This window comes from Paramormyrops kingsleyae, chromosome 1 (assembly GCF_048594095.1).
Source record: "Paramormyrops kingsleyae isolate MSU_618 chromosome 1, PKINGS_0.4, whole genome shotgun sequence".
NCBI classification, from domain to species: Eukaryota; Metazoa; Chordata; class Actinopteri; order Osteoglossiformes; family Mormyridae; genus Paramormyrops; species Paramormyrops kingsleyae.
In genome coordinates this window covers 7,334,364-7,359,945 of record NC_132797.1, presented here as the reverse complement: position 1 = coordinate 7,359,945, position 25,582 = coordinate 7,334,364, and the positions used below count along the sequence as shown (strand labels likewise).

The 25,582-nt window shown below is 45.2% G+C and overlaps 1 protein-coding gene and 1 long non-coding RNA gene across 8 annotated transcripts in view; both read right to left on the bottom strand.

Annotated features, from left to right (window-relative positions):
• The window catches only part of LOC111842438 (serine/threonine-protein phosphatase 6 regulatory subunit 2-like), a 34,289-nt gene that overhangs the window by 6,159 nt on the left and 2,548 nt on the right, over nt 1-25,582 (bottom strand). For 5 of the 7 annotated variants that reach the window (XM_072704109.1, XM_072704093.1, XM_072704246.1 and 2 more), the window contains exons 2-18: nt 19,042-19,170; nt 16,997-17,242; nt 13,974-14,160; nt 13,478-13,615; nt 11,266-11,331; nt 11,047-11,168; nt 10,276-10,389; nt 10,064-10,190; nt 9,818-9,970; nt 9,479-9,670; nt 9,000-9,064; nt 8,178-8,293; nt 7,334-7,419; nt 7,094-7,174; nt 6,901-6,998; nt 6,726-6,783; nt 6,465-6,604 (exon numbers count right to left, since the gene is read on the bottom strand). In XM_072704109.1, coding sequence (XP_072560210.1) covers nt 6,465-6,604; nt 6,726-6,783; nt 6,901-6,998; nt 7,094-7,174; nt 7,334-7,419; nt 8,178-8,293; nt 9,000-9,064; nt 9,479-9,670; nt 9,818-9,970; nt 10,064-10,190; nt 10,276-10,389; nt 11,047-11,168; nt 11,266-11,331; nt 13,478-13,615; nt 13,974-14,160; nt 16,997-17,223 — 1,970 coding nt within the window. In that variant the 5' untranslated portion in view covers nt 17,224-17,242; nt 19,042-19,170. Of the gene's footprint in view, nt 1-6,464; nt 6,605-6,725; nt 6,784-6,900; nt 6,999-7,093; nt 7,175-7,333; nt 7,420-8,177; nt 8,294-8,999; nt 9,065-9,478; nt 9,671-9,817; nt 9,971-10,063; nt 10,191-10,275; nt 10,390-11,046; nt 11,169-11,265; nt 11,332-13,477; nt 13,616-13,973; nt 14,161-16,996; nt 17,243-19,041; nt 19,171-23,482; nt 23,633-25,582 lie in introns of those variants that run through there. The other 2 variants (XM_072704184.1, XM_072704220.1) reach the window with 2 other exon arrangements.
• On the bottom strand, nt 3,685-6,458 carry LOC140581485 (uncharacterized). Its single transcript, XR_011984568.1, has 2 exons — nt 4,085-6,458; nt 3,685-3,850 (listed from the first exon to the last, which is right to left on the bottom strand). It is a non-coding gene; the product is annotated as an uncharacterized lncRNA (long non-coding RNA).

Sequence of the window (25,582 nt, the reverse complement as noted above, 5' to 3'; positions counted from 1 at the left end):
TTTATGGACAGAATTTCTAGGCGCAGCCAGGGCGTTGGGGGTGTCTGGTTTTGTGGCCTCAGGATTAGGTCTCTGCTTTTTTCAGATGATGTGGTTCTGTTGGCTTCATCGGACCGTGACCTTTGGCTCTCACTGGGACAGTTCGCAGCAGAGTGTCAAACGGCTGGGATGAGAATCAGCACCTCCAAATCTGAGACCATGGTCCTCAGTCGGAAAAGGGTGGAATGCTCTCTATGGGTTGGGGAGGGGGTTCTTCCCCAAGTGGAGGAGTTTAAGTATCTCAGGGTCTTGTTCACGAGTGAGAGGAGGATGGAACGGGAGTGGATTGGTGCAGCGTCAGCAGTGATGCGGGCACTGCATCGGTCTGTCATGGTGAACAAGGAGCTGAGCCAAAAGGCAAAGCTCTCGATTTACCAGTCGATGTTCCTACCCTCACCTATGGTCATGAGCTATGGGTAGTGACCGAAAGAACTAGATCGCGAGTACAAGCGGCCGAAATGAGTTTCCTCCGCAGGGTGGCTGGGCTCTCCCTTAGAGATAGGGTGAGGAGCTCGGTCATTTGGGAGATACTCAGAGTAGAGCCACTGCTCCTCCGCATTGAGAGGAGCCAGATGAGGTGGCTCAGGAATCTGCTTAGGATGCCTCCTGGACGCCTCCGTGGTGAGGTGTTCCGGGCATGTCACACTGGGAGGAGGCCCCGGGGAAGACCCAGGACATGCTGGAGGGACTCTGTCTCTCGGCTGGCCTGGGAACGGCTCGGGATTCCACCGGAGGAGCTGGAAGAAGTGGCCAGGGAGAGGGAAGTCTGGGTTTCCCTGCTGAGATTGCTGCCCCCACGACCCGACCTCGGATAAGTGGAAGAAAATGAATGGATGAATGGATGGATGGACATTAAAGAATTGAAATCCAGTCTCGAATTCAGCCAGTCACAAATCGACACACTCCAAATAGAAAACAACGAACTCAAAGAGGCAGTTAAGACTCTCACCGCGCAAATCACCAACCTCGCAAACGACAATAAAACAATGCAAGAAACCATTTTGGATATACAGTGCCGCAGTATGCGCAACAATTTAATATTTACAAGAATACCGGAGCAAACACCCAACAATCCAGAACAGGTCATTAAACAATTCATGCAATCAGCTCTTAAGCTCTCGCCGGACACTGCAACCAAAATTACATTTCACCGTGCTCATCGCTTCAGAGAAAAAAAAGCCAACAGTACGAAACCGAGAGAAATCGTGGCAACTTTGAACATTATAAACAAAAAGAATTCGTGAAAAGTAAAGGGAAAGAACTAAAGGGGACTCATTTCGGACTCAACGACCAGTTCCCTAGAGAACTCCTTCCAATTATGAAACAGTTTCGGAAAAGGGGGAAACTAACCGTGGACAAGCTCTATGTAAACGGACAGCTTTACCGCGACCTAAATATCACCACCTGGCTATGACCCACCTCTGAACACAGGTGCCAATCTAGACCAAGGCATTACACGTATACCCTACTGTCTTAGCGTTCTCTCTCTCAGCGTTCTCTCTCTCAGCGTTCTCTCTCTCAGCGTTCTCTCTCTCTCAACGATGGGCTTACCAGCGTTTCTCATCGCTTCCTATCTCTATCTTTTTGCTTTTCACTCTTTTGAACTCTCAATCTTACTATTACACTCTCTCTCCTTCTTTTCACCTGTGGCTCTTTTAATGTTCAGTGTTTTTTGTTTTAACTGTGTGTGTGTGTGTGTGTGTGTGTGTGTGTGTGTGTGTGTGTGTGTGTATATATATATATATATATATATATATATATATATATATATATATATTTAAAGTTATTATTATTATTGCTGTTATGCTCTTGTGTGTCTTGTCATATCATCCATACCATCACCATATTCATACCACATCAAAATTTGTATACATACACTTTATAAGTATCCTTAAGTTTGTAACATGGAACATTCGCTGAGCTAGTTCACAGGCAAAGCGTATCAAAATTCTGAATCACTTGACTAACTTACAAGGAGACTTATGGCTGCTACAAGAAACTCACTCAGAAGCCACAAGTCAGAAATTAAAAACCCCATAATTTAATCAAGTATACTCATCAACATACAACTCCAAAAAAAGAGCTGTCTTGATTTTAATAACCCAAAAAATTCAGTTCATAAATAATACAACTATCACCGACCCTGAGGGACGATATTAACATAACCATTAACAATACTAACTTAACTATTGCAAATATATATGGACCTAATACTGAAGACTGTCTTTTTCCATACATTTTTCCACGTATTATCAGACTTATCAGACTCTAAATTAATAATTGGAGGTGACTTTAACACAGTCATTAATCCCACTTTAGATAGACCATCTACTGCTGTTAATTTCAGAAATTGGCACTCCACTGACAAATTGAAACAATACATGGATGAATTTGGTCTTTCCAACCACTGGCACCTAAAAAAACTCAGTAAACAGAGAATACTCACACTTTTCTCCATCCCATCAATCCTTCTCACGTATCCATTTTTTTCTAGCCAACAATTCAATCATACCAGATATCTTGGAGTCCGTAATCCATCCAATCATAATTAGTTATCATGCACCGGTAACACTCCATTTAAGCATTAAACAATTTAAACAACCCACGGCTAGATGGAGATTCAACACTTCTTTGCTGCAAGATCCCGACTTTAACGTATTTTTCACCAAAGAGTGGGCATCCTTCATGGAAATAAATGATTCTCCAGAATCTTCTCCTACAATACTATGGGAAACAACCAAAGCAGTACTAAGAGGTAAAATTATATCATACTCATCCAAAAAGGAACAGGACCCTTGGGGGAAAAAAAACTCGAACTGAAAATCAAAGAGCTAAATGATGCACTTATAAGAAACCCCACTGAGCAACTTCAAGAGGAACTGTCCAAAACTAACCTACAACTAAACAGTATAAAAATTTGGAAAAAAAAACTCAATTTATGATTGAGACTTAGACATGATAATTTTGAATATAACAACAAAGCTGGGAAATATCTAGCAAATCAACTTAAATGGAATAAAGAAAAATCACTTATTCCAACCATTAAAAATGCAGCAGGAAAAATCATTCAATCTCCTAAAATGACGTTTTATTTTATAAAAAATTCACTTTCATAAAAAATTGTATACCCCAGATAACGAACCAAACTTAATAGACATTAACTACTTTTTCAATAATATAGAATTACCCAAACTCAACAAAAAACAAACGGATCAGCTGGACATACCATTAACATTGGATGAATTTAACACAGCACTTAATAAAATGCCCAACAATAAAGCTTCTAGACCTGATGGCTTCCCTGTTGAATTCTTCAAACATTTTTGGAATATAATCTCACCACTGTTTCTCAGAATGGTGCAACACATTAAATTCAGTTCAACAGTCCCTTTACACATGAATACTGCTCTCATCTCTGTACTGCTGAAACCCAATAAGGACCAACCTCTCTGCTCTAGTTATCATCCCATATCACTGCTTAATACAGATCTTAAAATCATTAGCAAAGCAATAGCCTCCAGGTTAGAAACCATAACCGTAATGTATCTAGAAAAAAAACAAAAAGAAACAGTAACATTACCATTGGATGCGGAAAAGGCATTTGACAGAGTAAACTGGAACTCTTTACTTGCAACACTACACAAATTTGGTTTTGGAGAGTCATTTATTCATTGGGTGCAGACATTGTACAGCTCACCAACAGTTGTTACTAATGGTATAACATCACAGAGTTTCACACTGCACAGGGGAACCAGGTATGGATGTCCACTCTCGCCATCACTTTTCTCCCTCTTCATTGAACCTCTTGCCACTGCAATCCGACAAAATAACATCATCAAAGGAATACAAACACTCAACACCCATCACAAGATTAGTCTCTATGCCGACGATATATTACTTTATCTGCAAGAGCCTTTAAACTGTATAAATGAGACTATCACTCTAATTTGTTTTCCAAACTCTCTGACTACGCTATAAATTGGACAAAAATCAACAATTCTACCTATAATTGGTGACAAATTACAAAATACTCTTCAAAACCTACCTTTTCAAATTCCAATTGGTAACATCAAGTATAAAGGCATAAATATTTCAGCCAGCCCATCTGAATCATCCCCCTTAAATTTCAGTCCCTTATTAAAACAAAATAGAGGATGATTTGAACCGTTGGATACACTTTCCATTATCATTAATTGGCAGAATTGCAACAGTAAAAATATTTATATTACCCAAAATTAACTACCTGTTCACAATGATACCAACCGCACCAACCACTAGATGGTTCAACTTACTGAACTCAATAATTAACAAGTTCTAATGGAAAAACAAAACACCCAGAATCAGACTAGCGACATTGCAGAAACAAAAATCTCAAGGAGGATTAGAAGCACCAAACTATGAAAATTATTATTTAGCAAGTCAGCTACAATATATTGTCAACTGGATACATCCAAACCAACAGAATAACCAGTGGTTAGAAATTGAACAGTCTGAATGTAAAGAAGATTTACTTGCAGATCTCTACCATTTCTTAGCATTGCTCTAAAACACCACAGTTGTTTTAATAACACTGTAATTCAACAACTTTGACAGCCTGGTGGAAAATTAACAAAATTTTTAACGTAAATATGAAACCTTGCAAATACACTGCAATATGGCATAACCCAGACTTTCTACTCAACAAAAAACATTTTTCTTTAATGCATGGAAACTAAAGGATATCACACATCTTGAGCACCTATTCCATAACAGCAGCTTTATCACTTTTCCACATCTTACTCATATGTATGATACAGTATAGGAGACGAACTGTCTCTTCATTACCTCCAACTTAAAGCAGCCCTGAAATCTAAGACCAGTCTATCTAACAATCTACAGCCATCCCAATTGGTAGAAGAAATACTCAAAATAACAAATCAGAAAAAAATCGCAAATTCAATGATTTCCATTCCAATCGAAGCCTGGGAAAAAGATTTGTCATTCACTCCTGATAATGAATTCTGGCTCCAAATCTGTACAAACACCTTCACAATGACTAATAACACTAATCTTTAACTTATACAATATAAAGTGATCCACAGAGTACACATCACCCAGCACAAAATGCACAAGATGGGATTTTATTTGTGATATTTGGGAGTGATATTTGTTTACTTTAAAAACTGTAGATGACTATTTCCACTCCATCTGGCCATGTCCCCCAACTCAACACTTTTGTCAAAAAGTCATCAACACAATCTCTTGTATTATGAATCGTATCATTCCGCTATCCCCATCCCTCTGTCTGCTTGGTGACCATTCAACAATAAATCCAGCAATCACAAATTTCAGATCTCTACTCGTGGCCTTGGCAATTGCCAAAAACACAATCCTGTTAAACTGGAAAACTAGAAACACACTAAACATCATGCAGTGGTCAAACCTAGGTCAGAGAACACATATTAATGGAAAAAATAACATTACAGCATCAACTTCCACATTTCTAAGAAGTCTGGGGTTCTTTTATCACCCCTCTAGACTTGCCTGTGAACTAACTTCCAATAAACACATACATTATATTACATCCCAACTTAAAACTATTAACTAACTAATCTAATTAATTCCCAACATTCCCACATATCATATATTTATTTATTTATCTGATACAAATATACATACACCTAATTTCTGTCTGTCTGTCCATTGGTGTGTCAATGTCCTAAGTCCTGTAAAGTCTCTCTCTTCTCTCTCACTTCCTATTTAATTTTATTATTTATTGTCAAAATAAATGTTTTTTTGTCATGTCTTGTCAAGAGTATGTGGGTGGGTGAGGTACAGCTTCACTAAAGTTTTGTACCTGAAACTGTCATTAAAAACAAAAGTTGTCCTCAAAGAGGGAGGTGGCTGGGCAAAAAAAAAAAAAAAAAAGAAAAATGCCAAACTCAAAATGAGTTTCATTAACGATGTTTTGACTTAAAAGCTGAGGCCTCTGGTAGTGCTCTCCTGGCACAGGGGGAGGGACGCCGTCCTTTGAGTGACATTGCCTGCTAAAAATGAGCCATTACATTAGGCACTTTCACACAGCAGGAACTTTTTTCAGGAACCAGAACCAGGAACTTTTGTTGTGTTCACACCGCAGGAACTCGGCCCGATTGCAGTTTCTTGGAAGCAGTTCTGGAACCCTTTTTTAGTACTTACTCCAGACTAGGTATTTATCATTTGAACATGAGCTACTGGGAAGGTGCTTACAGCAATACTTGCCAATTGGTTAAGCACAAGCACTGGTGTTAATTTGGAAGTTACGTGGAAGTGTGGGAAAAAGAGATAGGAGCAAAGCAAAATATATACATAATCTCCATATTTCTGCATCGGAAAATTCGATCACTAACCAACTTTTGTCTAATATGTGGGCCTGTCCAGCTGATCCAGAATCAGCATGCACACACCTGCTCCTCTTCTTGACCTGTGCTGCATAGTCCACTTGTCCCTCCTCCCAGATGTCCTCGTCCTCCTCGTCCTCCTCGGCATCATCAAACGGCCGTATCCGCTCCTTGCAGCAAGCCTCAAACATGGTGACGTTGGCCTGCTTGGTGCGGGGAGAGGCAGTCAATCGATAAGCTGGTCCGGCAGTGAAACGGCTGGGGTTGACGCGGCAAAACGCTTTGCTCGCAAAATACTCTGCACATGTAGGAGAATGAGACACTCACAGTGTCATCGTCCACATCTAAGCTGAAGTTAATCTCCGCAATCCTGTCAAACGTAGCACTGAAACAAAAGGGGAAGACTCAAATTATTTTTAAGACTTCATCATCCCATACAAAATCACTTTGGATTTCAGTGTCTAACTTAAATGGCCAATAGATACTTCGATTTCAAACCTACTTGATATTGTCATCGTGCTCAGCGAATTCCTCATCGTTGAAACCAAATTGATCCACAAAGTTGGCCGTCATCTGCTGGATCTGGTAGTCCGAGAAGGCCTGTGGAGAAGCGATAGACATGTGTCCCGATGACGTGTGGTGACCCTCCACAATCCCCCAAACGGGCGACGGACCGCCCCCCCCCCCCCGCCTACCTGCTGCAGAGACATCTCGTTGGGGAAGGGGCCCTCCAGGTCGTCGTCCTCGCTGGAGGAGTGCAGGTTGTGTGTGCTCACCTGGAACGAGGCAAGGAGGGAGTCAGGGGAAAGACTGGGGAGCGATCTTCTGTGATCAAAGGGTTGCCAGTTCAAATCCCAGGGTGATGTCACTGTTGGTCCCCAAAGTCCCTTGACTTTAACGTGTTTTACAAACGTCACCCCCTGCAGCCCATGTACCAGGTCCGCCGTGTTTCTCCTGTTGGTCTCCGCCAATGTCTCGTCCACGAATCTCTCCCAGCGTCCCCTGCAGTCCTCGGGCAGATCTGAGACACGGGGGACAGAAGGGTGACGGCGTGTCACCTCGTATCCCGACAGCAGCCCAGAGATGGCCCCGTGTTCCCATAGCTCGTTCTGGACCCTGAATCACTGAAACCCCGCCCCCTCTGGGGAATCCATCAGCCACTCATCAGTTGGCTCTGAGTGGGCATGTACGGATGGACCCCCATCCGGGCTGAGGCCATCAGCACTAAGCCCGACTCCAAACGAACTGAACCATGTGGGCCGAGGGAGCGGCCATCCTGCAGGACGCAGGAGGGCGGGAGAGACGAGAGTGACTGAACTGAAACCATGACGGCCATATTCCAGGATGAACACAGAAGCTGTGATGGGGCAGGCAGGGTGGAAATGCCCCTGTGACTCACACTCATCAGAACAGGGCAGAGTGGCACGCAATGCCAAGCCATTAATAATCATTAATTAATAATTAGACGTGTTAATAATAAAAGCATAGAGGCACTGATGCAGCTGCCCAAAAACAGCCAGAAAAACATGCACCTGTACAGTAGGAAACACTCACTGTGACCAACCCCTCTACCGCCTTTATCTGATGATAAATGTGCAGAGCATGGCAGCTTAAAGCAAGGAAGAAGTCAAATAAAGTAAGAATGCAGCTCGCGCTCATCGCTGGCAGTGCAAGTATACAAGAGAGAGCTGCTTAGAAAGATCTAGTGCGCTCAAGGAAACAACTACGGACAAATAATCATGAACATGAAAGAACATGGACAGTAAGCTCCTCACACACCTTTGATGATGTCGCTGATCTGTACCTGGGCGGGGCCTTTCTCCGTGTTCTGCACCACACTATTGGCTATTCTGGTCAGGTGGCCCATGTAGCCCCGCCTCATGCCACCATCTGCCCTGCAAGACAAACTCCCTTTAAAAAAAGCCCAACAGATCATGTCGACAGCGGGGAACACCGTTCAAAATACTGCTTCTACACTGTCGTATGTCCACCTGATCTACTTTACCAGACACCGGACACTAACAAGTCTGTACTGTAGCACCACTGACACGAGGCTCTACTGCAGCTGCACTGATGCATGGTTTCTATAGTAACAGCAGTGACACTCCTGACTATCAGGCTTCTACTGTGACCGCAAAGACACGGGCAACTAACAGGTTGGTACTCTAGCGGACGTTTGCTATGGCAGTTGTTCTGACAGAGAAGGTCTCAACGCACAAGGTTGCGAGGAGGTCTCTGTGGACAGAGGAGGTCTCTGTGGAGACCACCTCTGTCGGCACTGTCTCTCCACAGAGACCTCCTCTGTCGGCACTGTCTCTCCACAGAGACCTCCTCTGTCGGCACTGTCTCTCCACAGAGACCTCCTCTGTCGGCACCGTGTGCAAGGAGACCTTCTCCACCTCGGTGGGACCAACAGAGGAAACCTCCATGGCGACGGCGCAGAGAGAGGTGTCTGCAGTGAGACGGCGCTGAAAGTTGTCTCCACGGCCACGGTACTGACAGAGGAGCACCAACAGAGGAGGTCTCCGGAGAGACGGCACTGACAACGGTGACTGATAGGCTATGAGTCTCACAGGCCCTGAACCACGGTGTGACTCTTACTGTATTTTGTCATTCTCTTCCCAGGCGTCAAGGATCCTCTGCACCAGGTGGCACGTCTGGAACAGCTGTGGGGGACACCAGGAACCTTAACCTATCCCTCAACACCCACCCACTGCAAAATAAACCACACCCACTGCAGACAAAACACACCCACCCAAAAGACAAGCCCAGCAGTGTCTAGCGTATTAGCACCACATGAACACCATGCCCCTCCTGAGTTTGTGAAACCACCATTTGTCTGTGTGGGAGTGCATAGGTGTTACTGCAACAACGATCGCTGAAACAGACAATGAAACACGAGACACGGCAATAAAAAACGTAAAAATGATTCCTGCACAATACTGAGCCGGTACCCACTGTGTTTAATAGCTGTTCTTAGAACAGATTCAGGCGTGTGCATTGATAAATGTAATGAAGTGGGAATGTAGCTCTGGGGGCAGTGGGGGGGAAGGTGGCGAGAGAAGGCTGCTCTGCCCTACATGGGTCACCAGCACATGTGGCTGGGGGGTGTTGGGCTGGTGCGTGCTGCTGTCCAAGGTCTCCGGGGGCTCCTTGCTTCCCAGACTCCTCTCAGGGTTCTCCTCCTGGCTGGGCTGGTTCATGATGACTGTCACACACAGCTCCACTTGGAAGTGCAAGAAATTATTCCAGGTGTATTTAAAAAATAAATCCTGCAGGCCAGAACAGGAAGGGGATAAAGGTACGATGCAAACATAACATGGAAGCCTTACCGCTGATTAAACAGGCACTACGTTTCCCAGCATGCACCATACCCTGACCTGGCCCCTCCCCCATAAGATCACACCCCTCACACTCACAAGTAGCAGGTCCACGGTGTTGAGGCGGCACAGCTCTGCTGCCACGCCAGGCGTGCAGCTCTGAAGCAGCGCTGCCACCAGGTGGGCAACATGCAGTCGCGCGTTGCCCAGGGGCTCCTCCAGCACGCCCAGGCTTGTCAGCATGGCGCATTTCTGCCAGGGCAGACAGCAGGAGGTTATGGGGAACACAGCACCACCTATGGACCACAGAATGAGGTGCAAGGGCGGGGCTTATCATGATGATACCTTGGGAGGGTCCAGGAGAACCTGGTGGAAGTCCTTCAGATGAGGCTCGATGCCCTGTAACACGCTACTATTGACAGTGTGAGATCGTTCGTATCCCTGAGAGCACAGATCCATCAGGCCTTCAATCCTGCGACAGGGGGGGGGGGGTGTCAGTCTGGCCGCTCTGCTGGCCCCAGGGCCCCGCAGGGATGCCAGCATGCCATGCCACTCACCCCGGCCGCCGGGTTTCGAGTAACGTAAGGAGCACTTGGGTCCCGCTGACGATGCACACCTCGCTGCGCTCTCCTGAGAACATGTTCTGCAGGAGCTTCTCCACGGTCTGCTGCCTGTGGGGGGGGGGATGGACAACAGAGGTGCTGAGTATCACGTCTCCGGTCAAAGGAACAGGACCCCAAATCCCAGAAAAGGCCCTGCTGACCTCAGTACAATGTGCGTTATACCTGATCTGTTCTATGCAACAGGTACACAGGCAAATATGAGAGTCAACAGTGGGAAGAGACAGACAGACAGGACGAGACGGACAGGACGAGACAGACAGGACGAGACAGACAGGACGAGACAGACAGACAGGACAGAGACAGACAGACAGAACGAGACAGACAGACAGAACGAGACAGACAGACAGGACAGAGACAGACAGACAGGACAGAGACAGACAGACAGGACAGAGACAGACAGACAGACAGACCGACCACAATCACAATGCATGTGCTTATGTTATAAAATTTATACAATTTCATTTTATGCAGTTATACAATTTCAGGATTATATGTTCCTCGGTTTCCTGTTGGGGATTAATAAACTTAATATTCCGCTTGTTTCTAAAAGCACCCATTCAATGCATTATGTTGGCTGTATGATATATCTATGAAATATTCACACAAATGCACATATGAATCATCATACTTTCTGGTAACTTTATAATAAACAGACCGGCCCTTGGCAGGTGTTGCACGGTACTGCAAACTCAACACTCTACTTACGCCTCAAGCTTGGTGAGCAGTGGGTCCGTCTGCGCAGGTTCTATCTGTTCTTGCAGCGACACACTCCCGTCCCGACTCAGACGTATGATGTCACACAGGGTCTGTGAGGCATTGGACTGCCTCTGCGACACACAGCATAGCGTCAGGACACGGGCCGCTCCATCTGGGACTGGCACAGCGCCGCCCGACACAGGACCGCTCCGCTGAACCACCCCTTACCTCCTCATCCTCCTCGCTGTGGACTAACCCCACCAGGCGCTCGATTAGATTCTCGCCGTTCAGCCACTGGTGGAGAGAACATAGTGACAGTGCTTCGAAACATCTCATGTCTAAAAGAACAAGATTAGTAAGGCATTGATGAAAAACCACTAAAATCATCCATCCATCCATTTACTGTTTACGAAGTAAAGGGTCAGGAGGGTTTGGAGCTCATCTAATGCAGGGGACACCTGGGATGAGACGCTAATTCATCATGGGGCGTGCGTGCACACACACACACACACACACACACACACACACACACACGTGTGCACAGATGTAGGGTAAACATATCCTTATGGGGACCGCTCATTCATTTCAATGGGAAAAATGCTAACGCTAACTATGACAACCTTAACCCCTACCCTGCCCTAACCATAACCATAAGTAACCTAACAAAATACAAGAGTTTTTGCATTTTTAGTTTTTTCATAGCAGTCACCGATTTTTATAAAATAGAGTTTTCCCTTATGGGGACCAGGAAACCGGTCCCCATAAGGGAAAAAAAACGGATATTTATCACGTTGTGGGGACATTGTGTCCCCATAAGGATAGGTAAACCCGCTCACACACACACACACACACACACACACATACACACACACACACGCGCGCACACACGCGCACACACGCGCACACACACACACACACTATTATGGAGTATTACTCCACCACACTACCCAGCTCCTTCATCTAGAGCCTTCTGAGGCTGAACGCTTTGTTGGTGGTCTGTTCTCAAAGGTATTTATAGCTCATTATTCACTGTGGTCAAGAGGTGCGTCGTAATGGGGATATTAAAACAGAAATTATACTCATGAAAAGTTTAGTTAATCCTTCATGAGGACCCTGGGGACAGAGAGGGAGGGCTTCAAACGGCCCGTCAGACAGTTCAGTGCCAACCTGCCTCTGATTCACGGCCCGTCAGTGCTCAACTGAATAGGTCGGGTTCACTAGTGTAGAGCTCAGAAGTTTCCCTCCCCTGCCCCTAGGGGGAGCTCTGCCTTTACGACAGTCTCAGACTGACTTCTTCGCGTGGCGGTGCTTTCGACACGGCCAGAGGGGGGGCATGTGCTTCCCTTTCAAATGGGGGAAGTGAATCAGACACGGGCTACGAAGACCGAACAACTGATATCAAGATGCGTGACTGACAACTGTCACATGAAGGCACCACAGAGAACATCCTGAAACTCAAATTAAAGCAAAGGTTTTTTTTTTGGTATACAAATTAATCTCCAAGGCATCCTCTAAAGAATAAATAAACTAGTGCTGTCAAAACTTACGGGTTAACGCAGATTAATCCATCATCATGATTAATCTGATTTAAAAATTTTACGCAATTAACTCATCTGCAGCGCAGAATGACTTAAAATCCCTGAAATGTCTCTGTCAACCCATTTCGGGCAGTTTTGGTGCGTTCCATTTGCCCGCGGAACTCGCATTCCGAGTCGGATTCCGAGTTTTGAAGCCGGAAGTGACAACATGCGCGGTCCTGTTTCTTGGAGATCCGAGAAATATCTCGGAGCATCACAGAGGTTACAAAGTTCAGAATTCAAGATGGCTGCGCCCCTTATCAACAGAAGGGAAAGTTGTAGTTTTATACTGTTTAAGCACTACTTCTCATTTGTGGCTCATTAAATCGGTCGCATACACTATACCGTCCAACTTATCTGTGGACGTGTTGCTACAGAGTTTTATACGTAAAGTACCGCGTGTAATGTGTTATCAACTGATATTGCTAAATTAACTGGGCTAGAATTGGATTCATGATTAGTCGATTATTTGTCGGATTTATGGTAGTTCGGGTTAACTGTAAGTGAACGAAGATAAAGACCATTTAAACTGAGGTACCTTAAATCCGACAACTTGTCCGGCTAAGCAAAAAATCTTGCTTTTTGATATGGGTCCATGGTATTGCACTTCTGTGGCAGATGGAATGCATCCGACTCGTGTTCAAGATGTTCAATAAACATGTTAATTGCATATATATTCCCTTTTTTCTTGAGTCTGTTTGCTCATGCAAAATGAAATGTGATTAATATAGATTAAAATGAATGATATTTAATCGTGATTAATCGAAATTAATCCACAGCAACCCTGTGATTAATCTGATTAAAAATTGTAATCGTTTGACAGCACTAAAATAAACAGATTCTAACAAATGGCCCAAACTTACATTAAGAACCTCCAGCCTTAAGGTGGCAGGATCCACACAGCTGACAAGGCGAAGCAGCAGGTCCATCATAGCCGAGGTGTCTATGTGCTTCAGCAACAGACTGACGAAACCCTCCTTCTTCCTCAGGAAGGCAATGACCTGGAGGAGGGTGCAGAGAATCTGCTGTTAAAATAACATAGGGAAAATATCCAGTAACATAGACAGAAAGTGCAAAGAACACAATCTCACAGATGTAGAGAGAATGAAATAAACCTGGCTTTTCAAAAACATATCGCTATAAGGAATCAAAATAACTTTACCTGTGTGAAAATGCTTGGTGCAAATGTGGATATAACTGTCAGTATCATTAGGCAAACAGGCAGTTCACGGCGTTTTGCTATAGAGACAGACTGTCCCCCAGAAGGAGACCTTGCTGTACTCAGCACCAAAGGGATTCAGGCCACGCCCCCTTTCCCAGCACTCCCCTCGCAGTCTTCGTGCTGCGCCCCATGCATACCTGCTCGGTCTTGCGGGCGATGAGATTTCCAAAGATCTTGCTGAAGAAGCTGGCCAGCAGGGGGTTAAGGGGGGGCTCCTGTTCCAGGAAGCCGTACAGCTTCTCCAAGAGGGATTCGTCCGCCCCCAGCTTGTCATTGATGGGGCTCACATCCGACGTCAGAAGCTCGCAGGCTACATTCGGGTACCTAAATGTTTGAGGGGGGTTACAACGTGGAGATATCAAACGGGTGTCACGTACGGCATTGTATCTTGAACCCATCTTCGGGAAGCCCCAGACAGTCTACAGTTTTGCTCCTGCCCAGCTCCCAGCTAGAGAAGCTGTATGGTACAGTAGCGAGCCAAAATGTAGACTGTCTGGGGTTTCCCAAGAACTAGGCTGACAAACATTGGTCTGCAGCAAGGGCCCCGACTTGAAAATTATGCTCCTGCGTTCTGGCCATATTGATAAAAGATACTCCACGAATACTTTAAGCAGGCATTGAAGGCAATTAGTTTTAAATCTGCATTACAGAACAGAAATTTATATTTACTTCACAGATGCTTTTATTCAAAACAACATACAACTGCAGGCTAAGAGCCCTGCTCAGGGACTCAATGGTGACATCACTCTACCAGTCCTGGGATTTGAACTAGTGACCTTCCACTTACAGGCATGGCATCCTAACCTGCTGGACCACACATCACCCCACACAACATTATATTATTACTCTGATACAAAGAGAGATGGTGGAGGAGTGGAAACTGCTTCTGAGGCCACGTTTCCAGTCGGATTACCTCAGCACCGAGCTGTTACGAGTTAACGGCCCTTGACTCATTTAAACTGCATCTTTGATCCAGCAATGAGGTCCACCTTCATGACTGCGCAGGAGAAGGAGAAACAGCGATGTTTCCAACATACAGATGGGAAAGGGCCCCACGCAGCTCTGGGGATTAATCAGGTCGACTATTGAGATGGCTGCTGTGTGTCTATTCCTTTGGCGCATGCCCAGGAACGGGATTCTGAAGGTCAGGACTGAGAGGATGTACGGGCCCCCCCCAAGAAGACAGCAACATTAGTCACCATGTGCTGGGGGGGGGCGCTTTCTACAGCGACACGAGTATGACTGAGTTCACTCCCAGGCGAGAAACTTACAGACAGAACAGCAAGGTTTTCCCAAGCACCCTTAATACCCGACACACCTGTCCACATAGACTTAAACCAAAGCCATATTCTCCACCCCCCACCCCCACAAACACACACTTCCCCACTGCCTGGCATTCCTCCGTCTCCTAGGCTCACAGAGAGGCGGCCATGTTTTTCCGCCCCACGTAAACAGATGGAGTGATCGGGAGAGTTAGCACGCTAAAGTTAGCGCAGCTCCCCATCACGGAGAGCCAGGCACCTCAAAGTCTGACTGACTGGGACAAGGCGACTTTGATGTTACTGGAGTGTAATGCCAGTAGTGGGTGCACTGGGAGGGAGACTGACTGCTTAGGGTGGGGGCTTCTGGAGTTATGTGGGTCTTTGTCCTCTGGGGGGGGTGAGGGGTTACATTTCTATACAAAAATAGATCTTAAACCAACTGAACTGAACCCCTGGAAGGAGCCCAAATGGAAATTGGGAGTACTGGATGCTTTTTCTGAGTGGTATTTTTTGTCCACAATTATCATTTTTACAATTACTGTCGCACGTGATTAGCGTCATGCTCTCATTCAATAAGAGCAGTCGACTTGCTTTCTGCGGACTGAAAGAAACTGATTAACCAGAGCAGGATGGGCCAGCATGGAAAAATGAACAAAGTAACTCCGACAGACATTTATCACTCTGACATTTACACTATGGGGTCTGACTCTCCAGAGGATGGGAGTGAGACATTTATCACTCTGAAATTTACACTATGGGGTCTGACTCTCCAGAGGATGGGAGTGAGGTTCTGTGTGACCTGCTTTGGAGCTGATGGATGTCATTCCCAGGCTTTCTGATGGCTGCCGGCCTATGGCCCGGTCGGGACCAATGCAATGCAGCCCGTCTTGGCCTTGACGGCGCTAAGCTAGAGGGGCACGCTTCTCCCAGTGGCGGCGGTGATGTCATGCTGCCCGGAGACGGAGCCGGGATCACGAGCGTGGGGGGGGGTGGCTCGTGGTAATGAAAACCACTAAATGAGGAGCAGCTGGCCGCCTGTTAATGAGAACTGACGGCATGGCGACCGTCTACCGTGTCTGTGCTTTGAAATGGCTGTGGGAGGGGGGGCATTTTTGTGTTTTATCAAGATCAAGTGAAAGGGAAGGAAACTGGAGATGGAAAAAGTCGTGTGAAAATCCCAGGACTTCACCCCCCCCGCCACATCCCATCCCCCCACGACGCTTAGCCGCAGGCTGACAAACGCACTTCCCTTTAACCAGGCACTCGGCATCACAGCAAACGTTTATTTTTAGTGACTTAACCATAGAAACACAACTAAGCAACCAAACAGCCAACATCAACTTTCACAGCAAGGCTGCTTTTCGTTTTAAAAAAATTGGCAGATGGGGAGGTTGCGGGGGGGGGGGAGGGGTGGTTGGGCATTGCTTGCCTTCTGCCATTGGGGTGGGGGGGGGTTACGGCTGTCATTTCCCTGTACTGCCCCGAATGAAGCTCCAGCCCCCGACACACGTGTGTGAATCCCTGAGCACTTCCATCCCCTACACGTGAAATCAAGGTTTCACCAGGACACTCTGGCTGCTGGATGCAAGCCCACTATTTACTGATAAAATAGGACGTGGGAAAACACTATAAAACACATCCTTAAAGAAGTTACACACACATCGCGTTATGTACACTCGCTTGATTTGAGTCTAATCTGCTTCTATCCGAAGGCTGTCTGCCAAACCGTGATTTGCAACATAGTATGGATTTCACAGGCTGGCCTTGTTCCCAGTTTAGAGACGCCACTGGAGTAGTCTCCGGGCTCGTAAGTGGAACGCCGACCTTCAGGCCTGCGTAAGATGAAGTCCCGACGAAGACAACAGCCGGACACCCCTAGGCCCCCCCACGGAGCTCGCCTGAAGCGCAGCTTCTCCTCCAGGTCCAGCGGGGGTTCCCGCGTGATCAGCGCCACCATCTCCTGCATGCACGAATCCTGGCTGAGGAATGTGAGCAGCCGGCGGTTCTGGGCCTTGCACTCCTGCAGGACATCATCCTCGTCCATCAACTCATGCAGCGTCACGTCATCCTTGTCCAGCAGCTTGTCCACGTTGGACGTGTTATGCAGGTCGAACTTCCAGAACATGGCGGCTGGGTGCACAGACCTGAGGGGGGGGGCAAACACAGACCAGTTTCTGTTCAGGTGAGGTTGTAATCTCGAACCCGATGCTCAGAACCCTCTCTTCTGCAGGCAGCCGGGGAGCATAACATTTTCATGTAAGAAACGCCTGATGGACCAGTGTCCAAGGAGAAAGAACAAACCTGCCAGTTATATTTTTAACTTTTCAGGAAAATCTTTATCCACGGAAAAAGAGTCCCAGCTTCAGAGCCTCAATGACAGAAAAAAGGCATTACCATCCATCCTTTTCCCATAAGTACTCATCCAGTACTGGGCCCTGGAGCCGACCCTAGGGAGCACGAGGCAGAGGCACCCAGCACAGGATACTAGCCCATGCACAAGTACTCTCCAAGGGCAAGTTATGGACAAAACGCAATGGACCTGCATGTGTTTGCACTGTGGGAGAAAACTGGAGGACCCAGGACACGTGAACACGGAGAGAACATGCTGAGGGACACTCGGAAGCCGGAAGTGCGAAGCCACAGCGCCACCTACTGAGCCCTGGACCACCAAACACAATCACCTCCTGTGAGCTGCACAATTACTAACGTGTCTGGTGACCTGCCCCAGAAACTGTGCATTAAATTAAGCTGTTTTTTTTTTGTTTTTTTTTTTAAATGAAAGATGACACTTGGTATCAGCCCAGCTAAATGAAAGGGAACCCAGACCCGAAACCAGACGCGGCCCATAAACTAATCCTCTGGTGTTTCCCGTTCCTTTATTTGCAAATCTGGCCCATTTGTGCTGCGATCCAATTCGCCGTGAGGGTCATCCATCTGCATAGAAGCAATGACAGGGACGCGTGACACCGCCGGCTCTCTTCATGCATCAAGATGCCACCAAATGGGCCCTGTGGCTGGGGGGGGGGGGGTGGGGAGCTCTGGATGAGTGCAGAAGCCCCCCCAAGGACCACCACTCTCTGACCTATGAGGGGTACCACGGTGGAAACTGGTGCCAGCCGGGTCCCAATAGATATATTTGCGGGCCTGAGGTTTCAGCAGCGCGGATCATACTTGTCGCTCCCCTGTGAGGAGAGCCATGTTCTCCTGGCAGCTCTCCTTCAAACGAAGCTCCACACCTCCAGGGTTCCCCCTCCACAGCCCAGGCCAGGAGCAGGTCAGTATTTCAGACATCTTGCCTGAATCTCTGCCATAATAGCTACCCGGTAATTGCAGAGGACAAAAACAACCTGAATCCACTCAGTCAGTTTCACTAAAGCTGACTAAGTTCACGTATCCATTTAGCCAATCAGTGGTCTTCTTCAAGACTACGAAATGCATGACACCAGCTACCCTACAAATATCACAATGACATCACACCAATGAAGAAATGATGTATGGGGCCAAAATCTGAAGACACCACATGCCAACCCAATGCAGAGGAAGGTCATGTGCAACTGATAGCCGCCCCCCCCCCCCCCCCACCACCACCAGCTACATTTGGAGCATAGCAGGGGCAGCGTCTGGGTTCGCCAAGGTGATGGGCAGCGATTGGAGTTCATCTGCCAAGTTCCATCATCGACGAAGCCTCCCCAAATGTAAAAAGCATGACCTTCACTGGGATCACCAGACTCTGCAAGTGCCCAAAGTCATATAAAATTCATGGAAATACCTCTTGGCATGGCAGATAGTGAATAATTAAGAGAAGAGGTTAGTACTAGAAAAGATAAAACGACGCCCCTCCAAAAAGTGAGTCAGACATCTGTGCCCGATATAGTGAGTTCATGTTCACATGAAAAAATAACTTCACATCATTTGGCGAAGGTTTTTATGAAATATGCATTACCTGCGGGGCAAAGGTTTGTGTCTTCAATCAAACTGTTTCCACTGACGGGCAAACATTTGCCTTGTAAATCTCACAGAGCGGGATGGAGAACCTTCAGTAACCGGCTGGGACTTTCGCTGTCATATCAACCTGGGGAGGGAGCGACAGAGAGAGAGAGTAAGAAAAGATGAGACATTGGCAGGTCATTAAAAATACAAAACAAAACAAACAAAAAAAAAAAATACAGAAATATCAACAAATAAAGTAAATTCTGCCAACATCCAGCAGAGAAACACTGTGGCACAGGCGAGATTATGGCCTAGTCTTCAGGATTAGTAAACGATCATGAGAACTAATGTCAGTCCTGCTTCCCCACTCCCCAGTAGATGGTTTAGGTCTGCAAAGCTAAAACAAACATTTCTTAAGCACTTCTGACTCTTTCCATGCGGCCCTGCATGCTGTAGCCCATCTCATACCATCTTATCACACTCATCATTGACAAAGTGTGTTCCCATCCTGCGAGGAGTCTTATGGATGATGCAATAGTGGCCAAAGGATCGATTTGGCTTTGGCAGCAAAATCATTAGTGAACAACCTTTAAAACAGTGAATCTGCAGAACAAAGCGTGAAGACAGCGAAAGGGCAATTATGTAATCACATTCTAAACTGACACATTTTCTTTTCAAGAATGGAAACTTTTGTCCTTTTCTATTTTCTTTATGCGTTTCCATACGGGATCTTTCATCCAATCTTCACAATCTTCACAATCAGTCTACATTTCAAACAGAAAGTCATATTTTATCAGTTGTGTGAAATCTTGGGCTTTCATAGTACAAAGAATAATATAATTGCTTCTTTTAATAGGTCCACATGAAACCCAATTTGAGCGGCTAGTCCACAAAACTTCAGCAAAACCACCCACGTCTGAAAGTTTCGAGACTCAGCAGGTTCAAAGAATCCAGTAATTACGCAACATAACCAAAAAAGAAACATTAAAAGGAAATCCAGTGAGGAATCAAGTCACAGGAGAAAAAAAAGCTTCTGGACAAACGATTGGCCCTCTGCAGCCAGTCTGGGAAAAACTCATCCCGCATGTCATCTCCCTGGTGGACTTCAGGAACATCAAACTGTCCTTTTTTTTTTTTTTTTTACAAAAACAGATTATTTTATATGAACTACATAAAGGTCTGATCACCCATGCTTGAACTTCCCAATAATACCAATTCATGTGGAGATATTAAAAACTTCCATTTGAAACAAGCCTGCTTGTAGAGGTGGGCGATAAATAATTTAGTAATTGTGCAAATAAATCGATTAATTCGAATTTACAGTTCAGGACGATGTGTTTTTATGAAAATCGATTTTATTACTTAATTTACACGCGAGCGCCAAAAGCGGAACTAATGCGACGCACCGTTCTTCACGGGTACATTAGCGCGGCGCACCCAAACACTGTAGCGGATTCACAAACACGGCAATGGTTCGGTTTTGCGCCGTCGGACACAGACCAAAAAAGTCCTCGTTGCAAAGTCTGTTTAAAAACTGTTGCAACCAAAGGAAGCAGCACGACAAATTTATTCCAGCACCTAAAGCAGAGGCACATAGCGGAGTGGGAGAAGTGCAGCTCCCAGCGAAATGAAAATACCCGCAGCACCAGCATAACATCCAAAGTTAAGCATGCAACCGTCCCTGACACGTTTTCGAACTGTGTGCCATATGATAAGAATGGGGCACGGTGGAAGGCGATAACAAACGCTGTCGCAATGTACAGTGGTACCTCGGTTCTCGAACTCACTTGAACTCAAATTTCTTGACCTAGAACTCGATCTGAATATCAGAAGTCGAACCGTGAACGCTGACCTAATATAAATTGTACGCGCCAGGAAATGAGTCATAATACAATGCAATTCTTACTTGAATGCCTTCTTCACAGACTGGACAATTAACCAAATAAAGCAGAGAAACATTACAGTAACTAACAATAAATAAACCACTAACTTACATGTACTATTAGAGCATTTATGTCATTTATTTAAACTTTATTTTACCAGGTAAATTAACTGAAAATCAATTCTCACTGCTTTACGTGATATTCGGGAGAAATAGCAGATTACGCATCGGAACTGCCTGGGATACAAACGTCATGCGTGTAACTAAACTCTTCAGCCAATAAGGGCAAAGGTGTGTCGTCATGGAGGTGGTTCCAGTTTGTGCAGCCGGGTGAGAGGTCGCAATGCATCTAACCGTAATTCATTGCGTCAGGATCAGAATGCGTTGCTTTAAGCCAGCGCTGTAAGCAAGTCGAACGCACCCAATGACCGGACTGGGGAAACAAACTGAAACGCGGACTTAATACAGAGGACTAATGACAACAACCTGAAACAGCTGATCACATGGGGATCCCACACGAGGTTAACGAGGGGGTGTGGCACACGGGAAGGAGCAGACGATCGGGGCAGGATGGGTAATGTTGGGATAAGATCTTTATCGTTTTGGAAGCCATTAAGAAAAAAATGATCTTCTTGTTTTATCCTGTTCATTTTGTGCTTGAATGCTAAAAAAAACAAAAAAAAAAAAACATATTTAGGTGTAATTTTGTGTGGCCAGAACCAATTAATTGGTTTTCCATTATTTTTTATGGGAAAAATTCGATCAGAACTCAAACTTTTTAGGATTCGATCCGGAGTCCGGAACGGATTAAGTATAACCACTGTATATTGAAAAAGACATGGTGCCCATACATACTGCGGAAAAGCCGGGATTCATTAACATGCTAAAAGTTTTTACAAGTTTCTAAAAGTGTTTACAATGGCGTGGTCTGCCAACTCACTTACAAGCATCTTTTTTGGCTTGTCAGATTGCACTTTAACTCTAAAGTAAAAAAAAAAAAAAAAAAAAAAACAAAAAACTAAATAAAGTTAAAACTTGTTTTGAACCATTTATTTGTCATCTGATTTTGAGTAGGGGAGGGGAAAATCAATTAAAATCGAAAATCGGATTTATTGTGAAAAAAATCGGAGATTTTATATTTAGGCCATATCGCCCAGCACTACCTGCTTGTATCCCACTGCTGTTAGAGGGAGCTGCAGAAGGTTGGAGCTAAACTCTGACTCTCCTGTCATCCAGCAACAGCAGGTGTCCTAGCTGCGCTGACCTTGTGTGAGCCTGGAAGACAGAGCTTTCCATTGGTAGGCTACATAGGCCAGAATCTTCATGTTGCCTCCCCTTTTACTAACATGTCCATTCACTGACAGCATACCAGACAGTTGTGAGTGCAAATTAACACCAATAGCAACATAGGATGTACCTGCTTCCAACATCTCTGGCCAGAGAACCAAAATAATTCTGTTGTAGATGAAGCCAAGAAGAATACACAGATTGGAAGTACTGTGGATGCTAATGTCAACTCGAGCTCCACTGCAAAATTTAGACTCTAAATATTTGATTTAGGAAGCAATTTATTAAGTTAATAAAAACATGCTGATTATAATAATGCTAGAGCACAACCACAAAAACATAAGCATACCAAAGAAATCAATTTATTCAACATCAGCATGTCTCTACATACTCATAATGCAGATGGTGCATCGCTACTGACATCACTGAGTTGCTGAATCTGGAATGCATCTTGGGAATAACTATCAAGTGCCACCAGAGAGTTTGTTAGTTAGTTGTGACCTATGATTCCTTCTGTTAAATCCCAGCTGATTTACCCTAAATGAACCACACGACATCATGAAGTTTGACCGGCATTCAGTTACACAGACCATTCCCCTAACAGTGGTACAGTAGTCCAGAACTGGCTTCTGAATAAAGACCGCATTCATTAAAAGCACAGGCGTCTAATTTCAGTGATGGCAGAAGGCGCTGCCCCACAGGCCAGCAGTGCCAAATCCGCTCTCCAACACCCTGGCACCTCTGCTAAGCGTGCGCAGATCTTCGCGGGACATTCCCGAGTGGGCCACACAGAGAGCACGGGCCTGCTCCTCTCTGGCACGTGGCTTTTTGGTTTCAGAAATGCGCCTGCCTCAACAGTGGGGATTTCCCTCAAGCAGAGCATGTCAGAGGGACTGTTAACAGTCGCTGGCTAACAGGGTGCAAAAAGCAAGGCCACCCCCCATTTTTTCATTCTTAAGGCCCATGGTTAAGGCTTACACCCTCCCTTTTTGGGCACGGGCCCCATGCAATCGTAATGAAAGTTATAGACCTCCACATCACTACAGACCTTTCTTCACCTGGTTACACAATACAAGGTCGCTACTGCCCACTGGATGATCGACCAACCGACTCGTGTCTCGAAACGTGTCATGCCGTGGAAGGCTCTACAAATTACAAATGAATCTAGTCATTGTTTATTTACTGTCAGTGATTGCAAAGAAAGAAAAAAAAAAAAAACGACCCTAAAAAGATGCCAAAAAAAAACATTTAAGATGCAGAGGTAGGAAATATACTATATACTCACTTTTACCACTCTACGAAACAGTGAAATGTATTCTGTGAAGTCTCTTTCCTTGTGGGTCTTCTAACAGAAAGTATTCATGGTAGAACACCAATTTAGTGTGAGCAACCTGGAGCTGAGCCCTTCGACGCAGACAGCAGGCCACTACCTGCCCTGCCAGAAGGAAGGTAGGGCATTTATTAACACTAATGAAAAGCAGCCAACAGCTTTACCTGCCTCCCTACTCAGTCATGTTTGGCACTTTAACTTACAGGAACAGGTGAGACATTGTTAACACGCGTTTATAAAAAAAGAAAACTAACATCGCTTCCGTATGAAAAAATAAACAGCATCATATTCAACTAAAAAGGACAGGAGGTAGTGGCTGCAGCAGAGTATAGTTTCACTTTTAATTTGAGTAAACAAGGACTCAGAAATCTGTCAAGATAATCAAATAAACTGCTATTTAATATGGCTGGCAGTAAATATGCATCTGCGTGACATCTATTAATCAGCAGGTCGGCTACAGGAAAACACCATTTTTGGCTCCTAAAATATGACTCCACAGTCGACATAATAAACCCTTCATTATGAACAAATTCACAAGCGGCTTGTGGAAATTACTCAGAAGTAGCATTCTTAAAGATCAGAGGAAGAATTCGGGCACCTGGTCCTGCAGCTGAGTGAGAGACGAGATCTCTGTGATGATGATGATGATCCCTTTCTCATACACACACTAGGGCAGGTTTCTTTATTGCAGTGAATGACGAGGGAGCCCCAGAGAAGCCGACCTGTCTAATGAGTTCCTTCGCTGTGTATCTGTCCCTCCTGCACTAGCATCAGGTTTGGTTCAGAGAGGCTCTGCGTCTTTTCACCACTCCCTCCGACATGCCCCCCCTCACCCCATCGGAAATTTAAGCAGAAGAGGCCCAGGCAGCCACCTGTGTGCTAGCAGCTTGCACCTTGACCCGGAAGGGACAGCAGGCAAACACAGTCTCTTCTGCCAAGCAGCCTGTCACATGGTGGTGGTGGGGGGGGTGTTACAAATAATTGTCTCTGCCACTGATGCATAAATTAAATTAGTCAACGTGGTTTAATGGGCCCTTAATGAAGATCTACTGGGGGGGGCTACAAGATAAAAAGAATTTTTCTTCTTAAGCAGTGGATACAGAAACTGCCTGGCTCAGATCACGTCAATGACATCAACATCCCTTCCCTTGTTACATATAAATACTGGGAGAAGAAAAAGGTGTCAAATCATCTATACAAAGTTAAAATAACAATCATACTCTAACAGAAAAAGACCATCAGATCTTCTAACCACAGTTCAACATGCTACGTCTGAAGAAGCCAAAAGCCTCTGAAAGTCTTCGACCGCAGAATCATACAGGCCCTGCTTACTGATGAATGTGCTTTCTGAAAGTGCTCCAACCATGCCCCAGGTCTTAAAAAAAACATATGAAATTACCTAAATCAGTACCTCTAGATAATGCAATGACTGTAAAATCCTAGCACACTGTAACATTCCTACAGAAACAGAAATCACCCCAGCTCCATAACAAACTCTCCGCTTAGATTGATATATTAAAAAGGGACTAAACAACATTTCCAGAGAGATAACAGACAGATCATGATACAGGGTATACATCAGCCATAAGGTTATTTACATAATTTAACAGCCTCTCCTCCACTCACAGTTCCTCACAGACGTGACCCTCATGTCAAGTCTCTCTGTTCACTGAAGCCTCACTACTGCTCCATGTGACCAATAATATTCAACAGTCAAAAGATGGAGGCATTAAGCTCAGAACTGTGGATACACACACACACACACACACACACACATACATACGGTACTCCTACTGCACTAATGAGATCTAACCAGCAAAGAAATCAAACTTTCTTGGTGTAGTTATTTTTACATGCAAGCTCCAAAATCAATGTATTGTTTTAAGTTTCTTATCTTGGGAGCTATCAGGGACGTAACAGCCATGTTGTAAATTATTATGCTATTGCATTATTATGCTATTATTATGCTTCATTTGAATAATACATTCAAATGAAGCAGTTTTCAAGCAAAAGAACATGGAAACTCAAATGTCGCTTAAAACAGGGGATCACTCT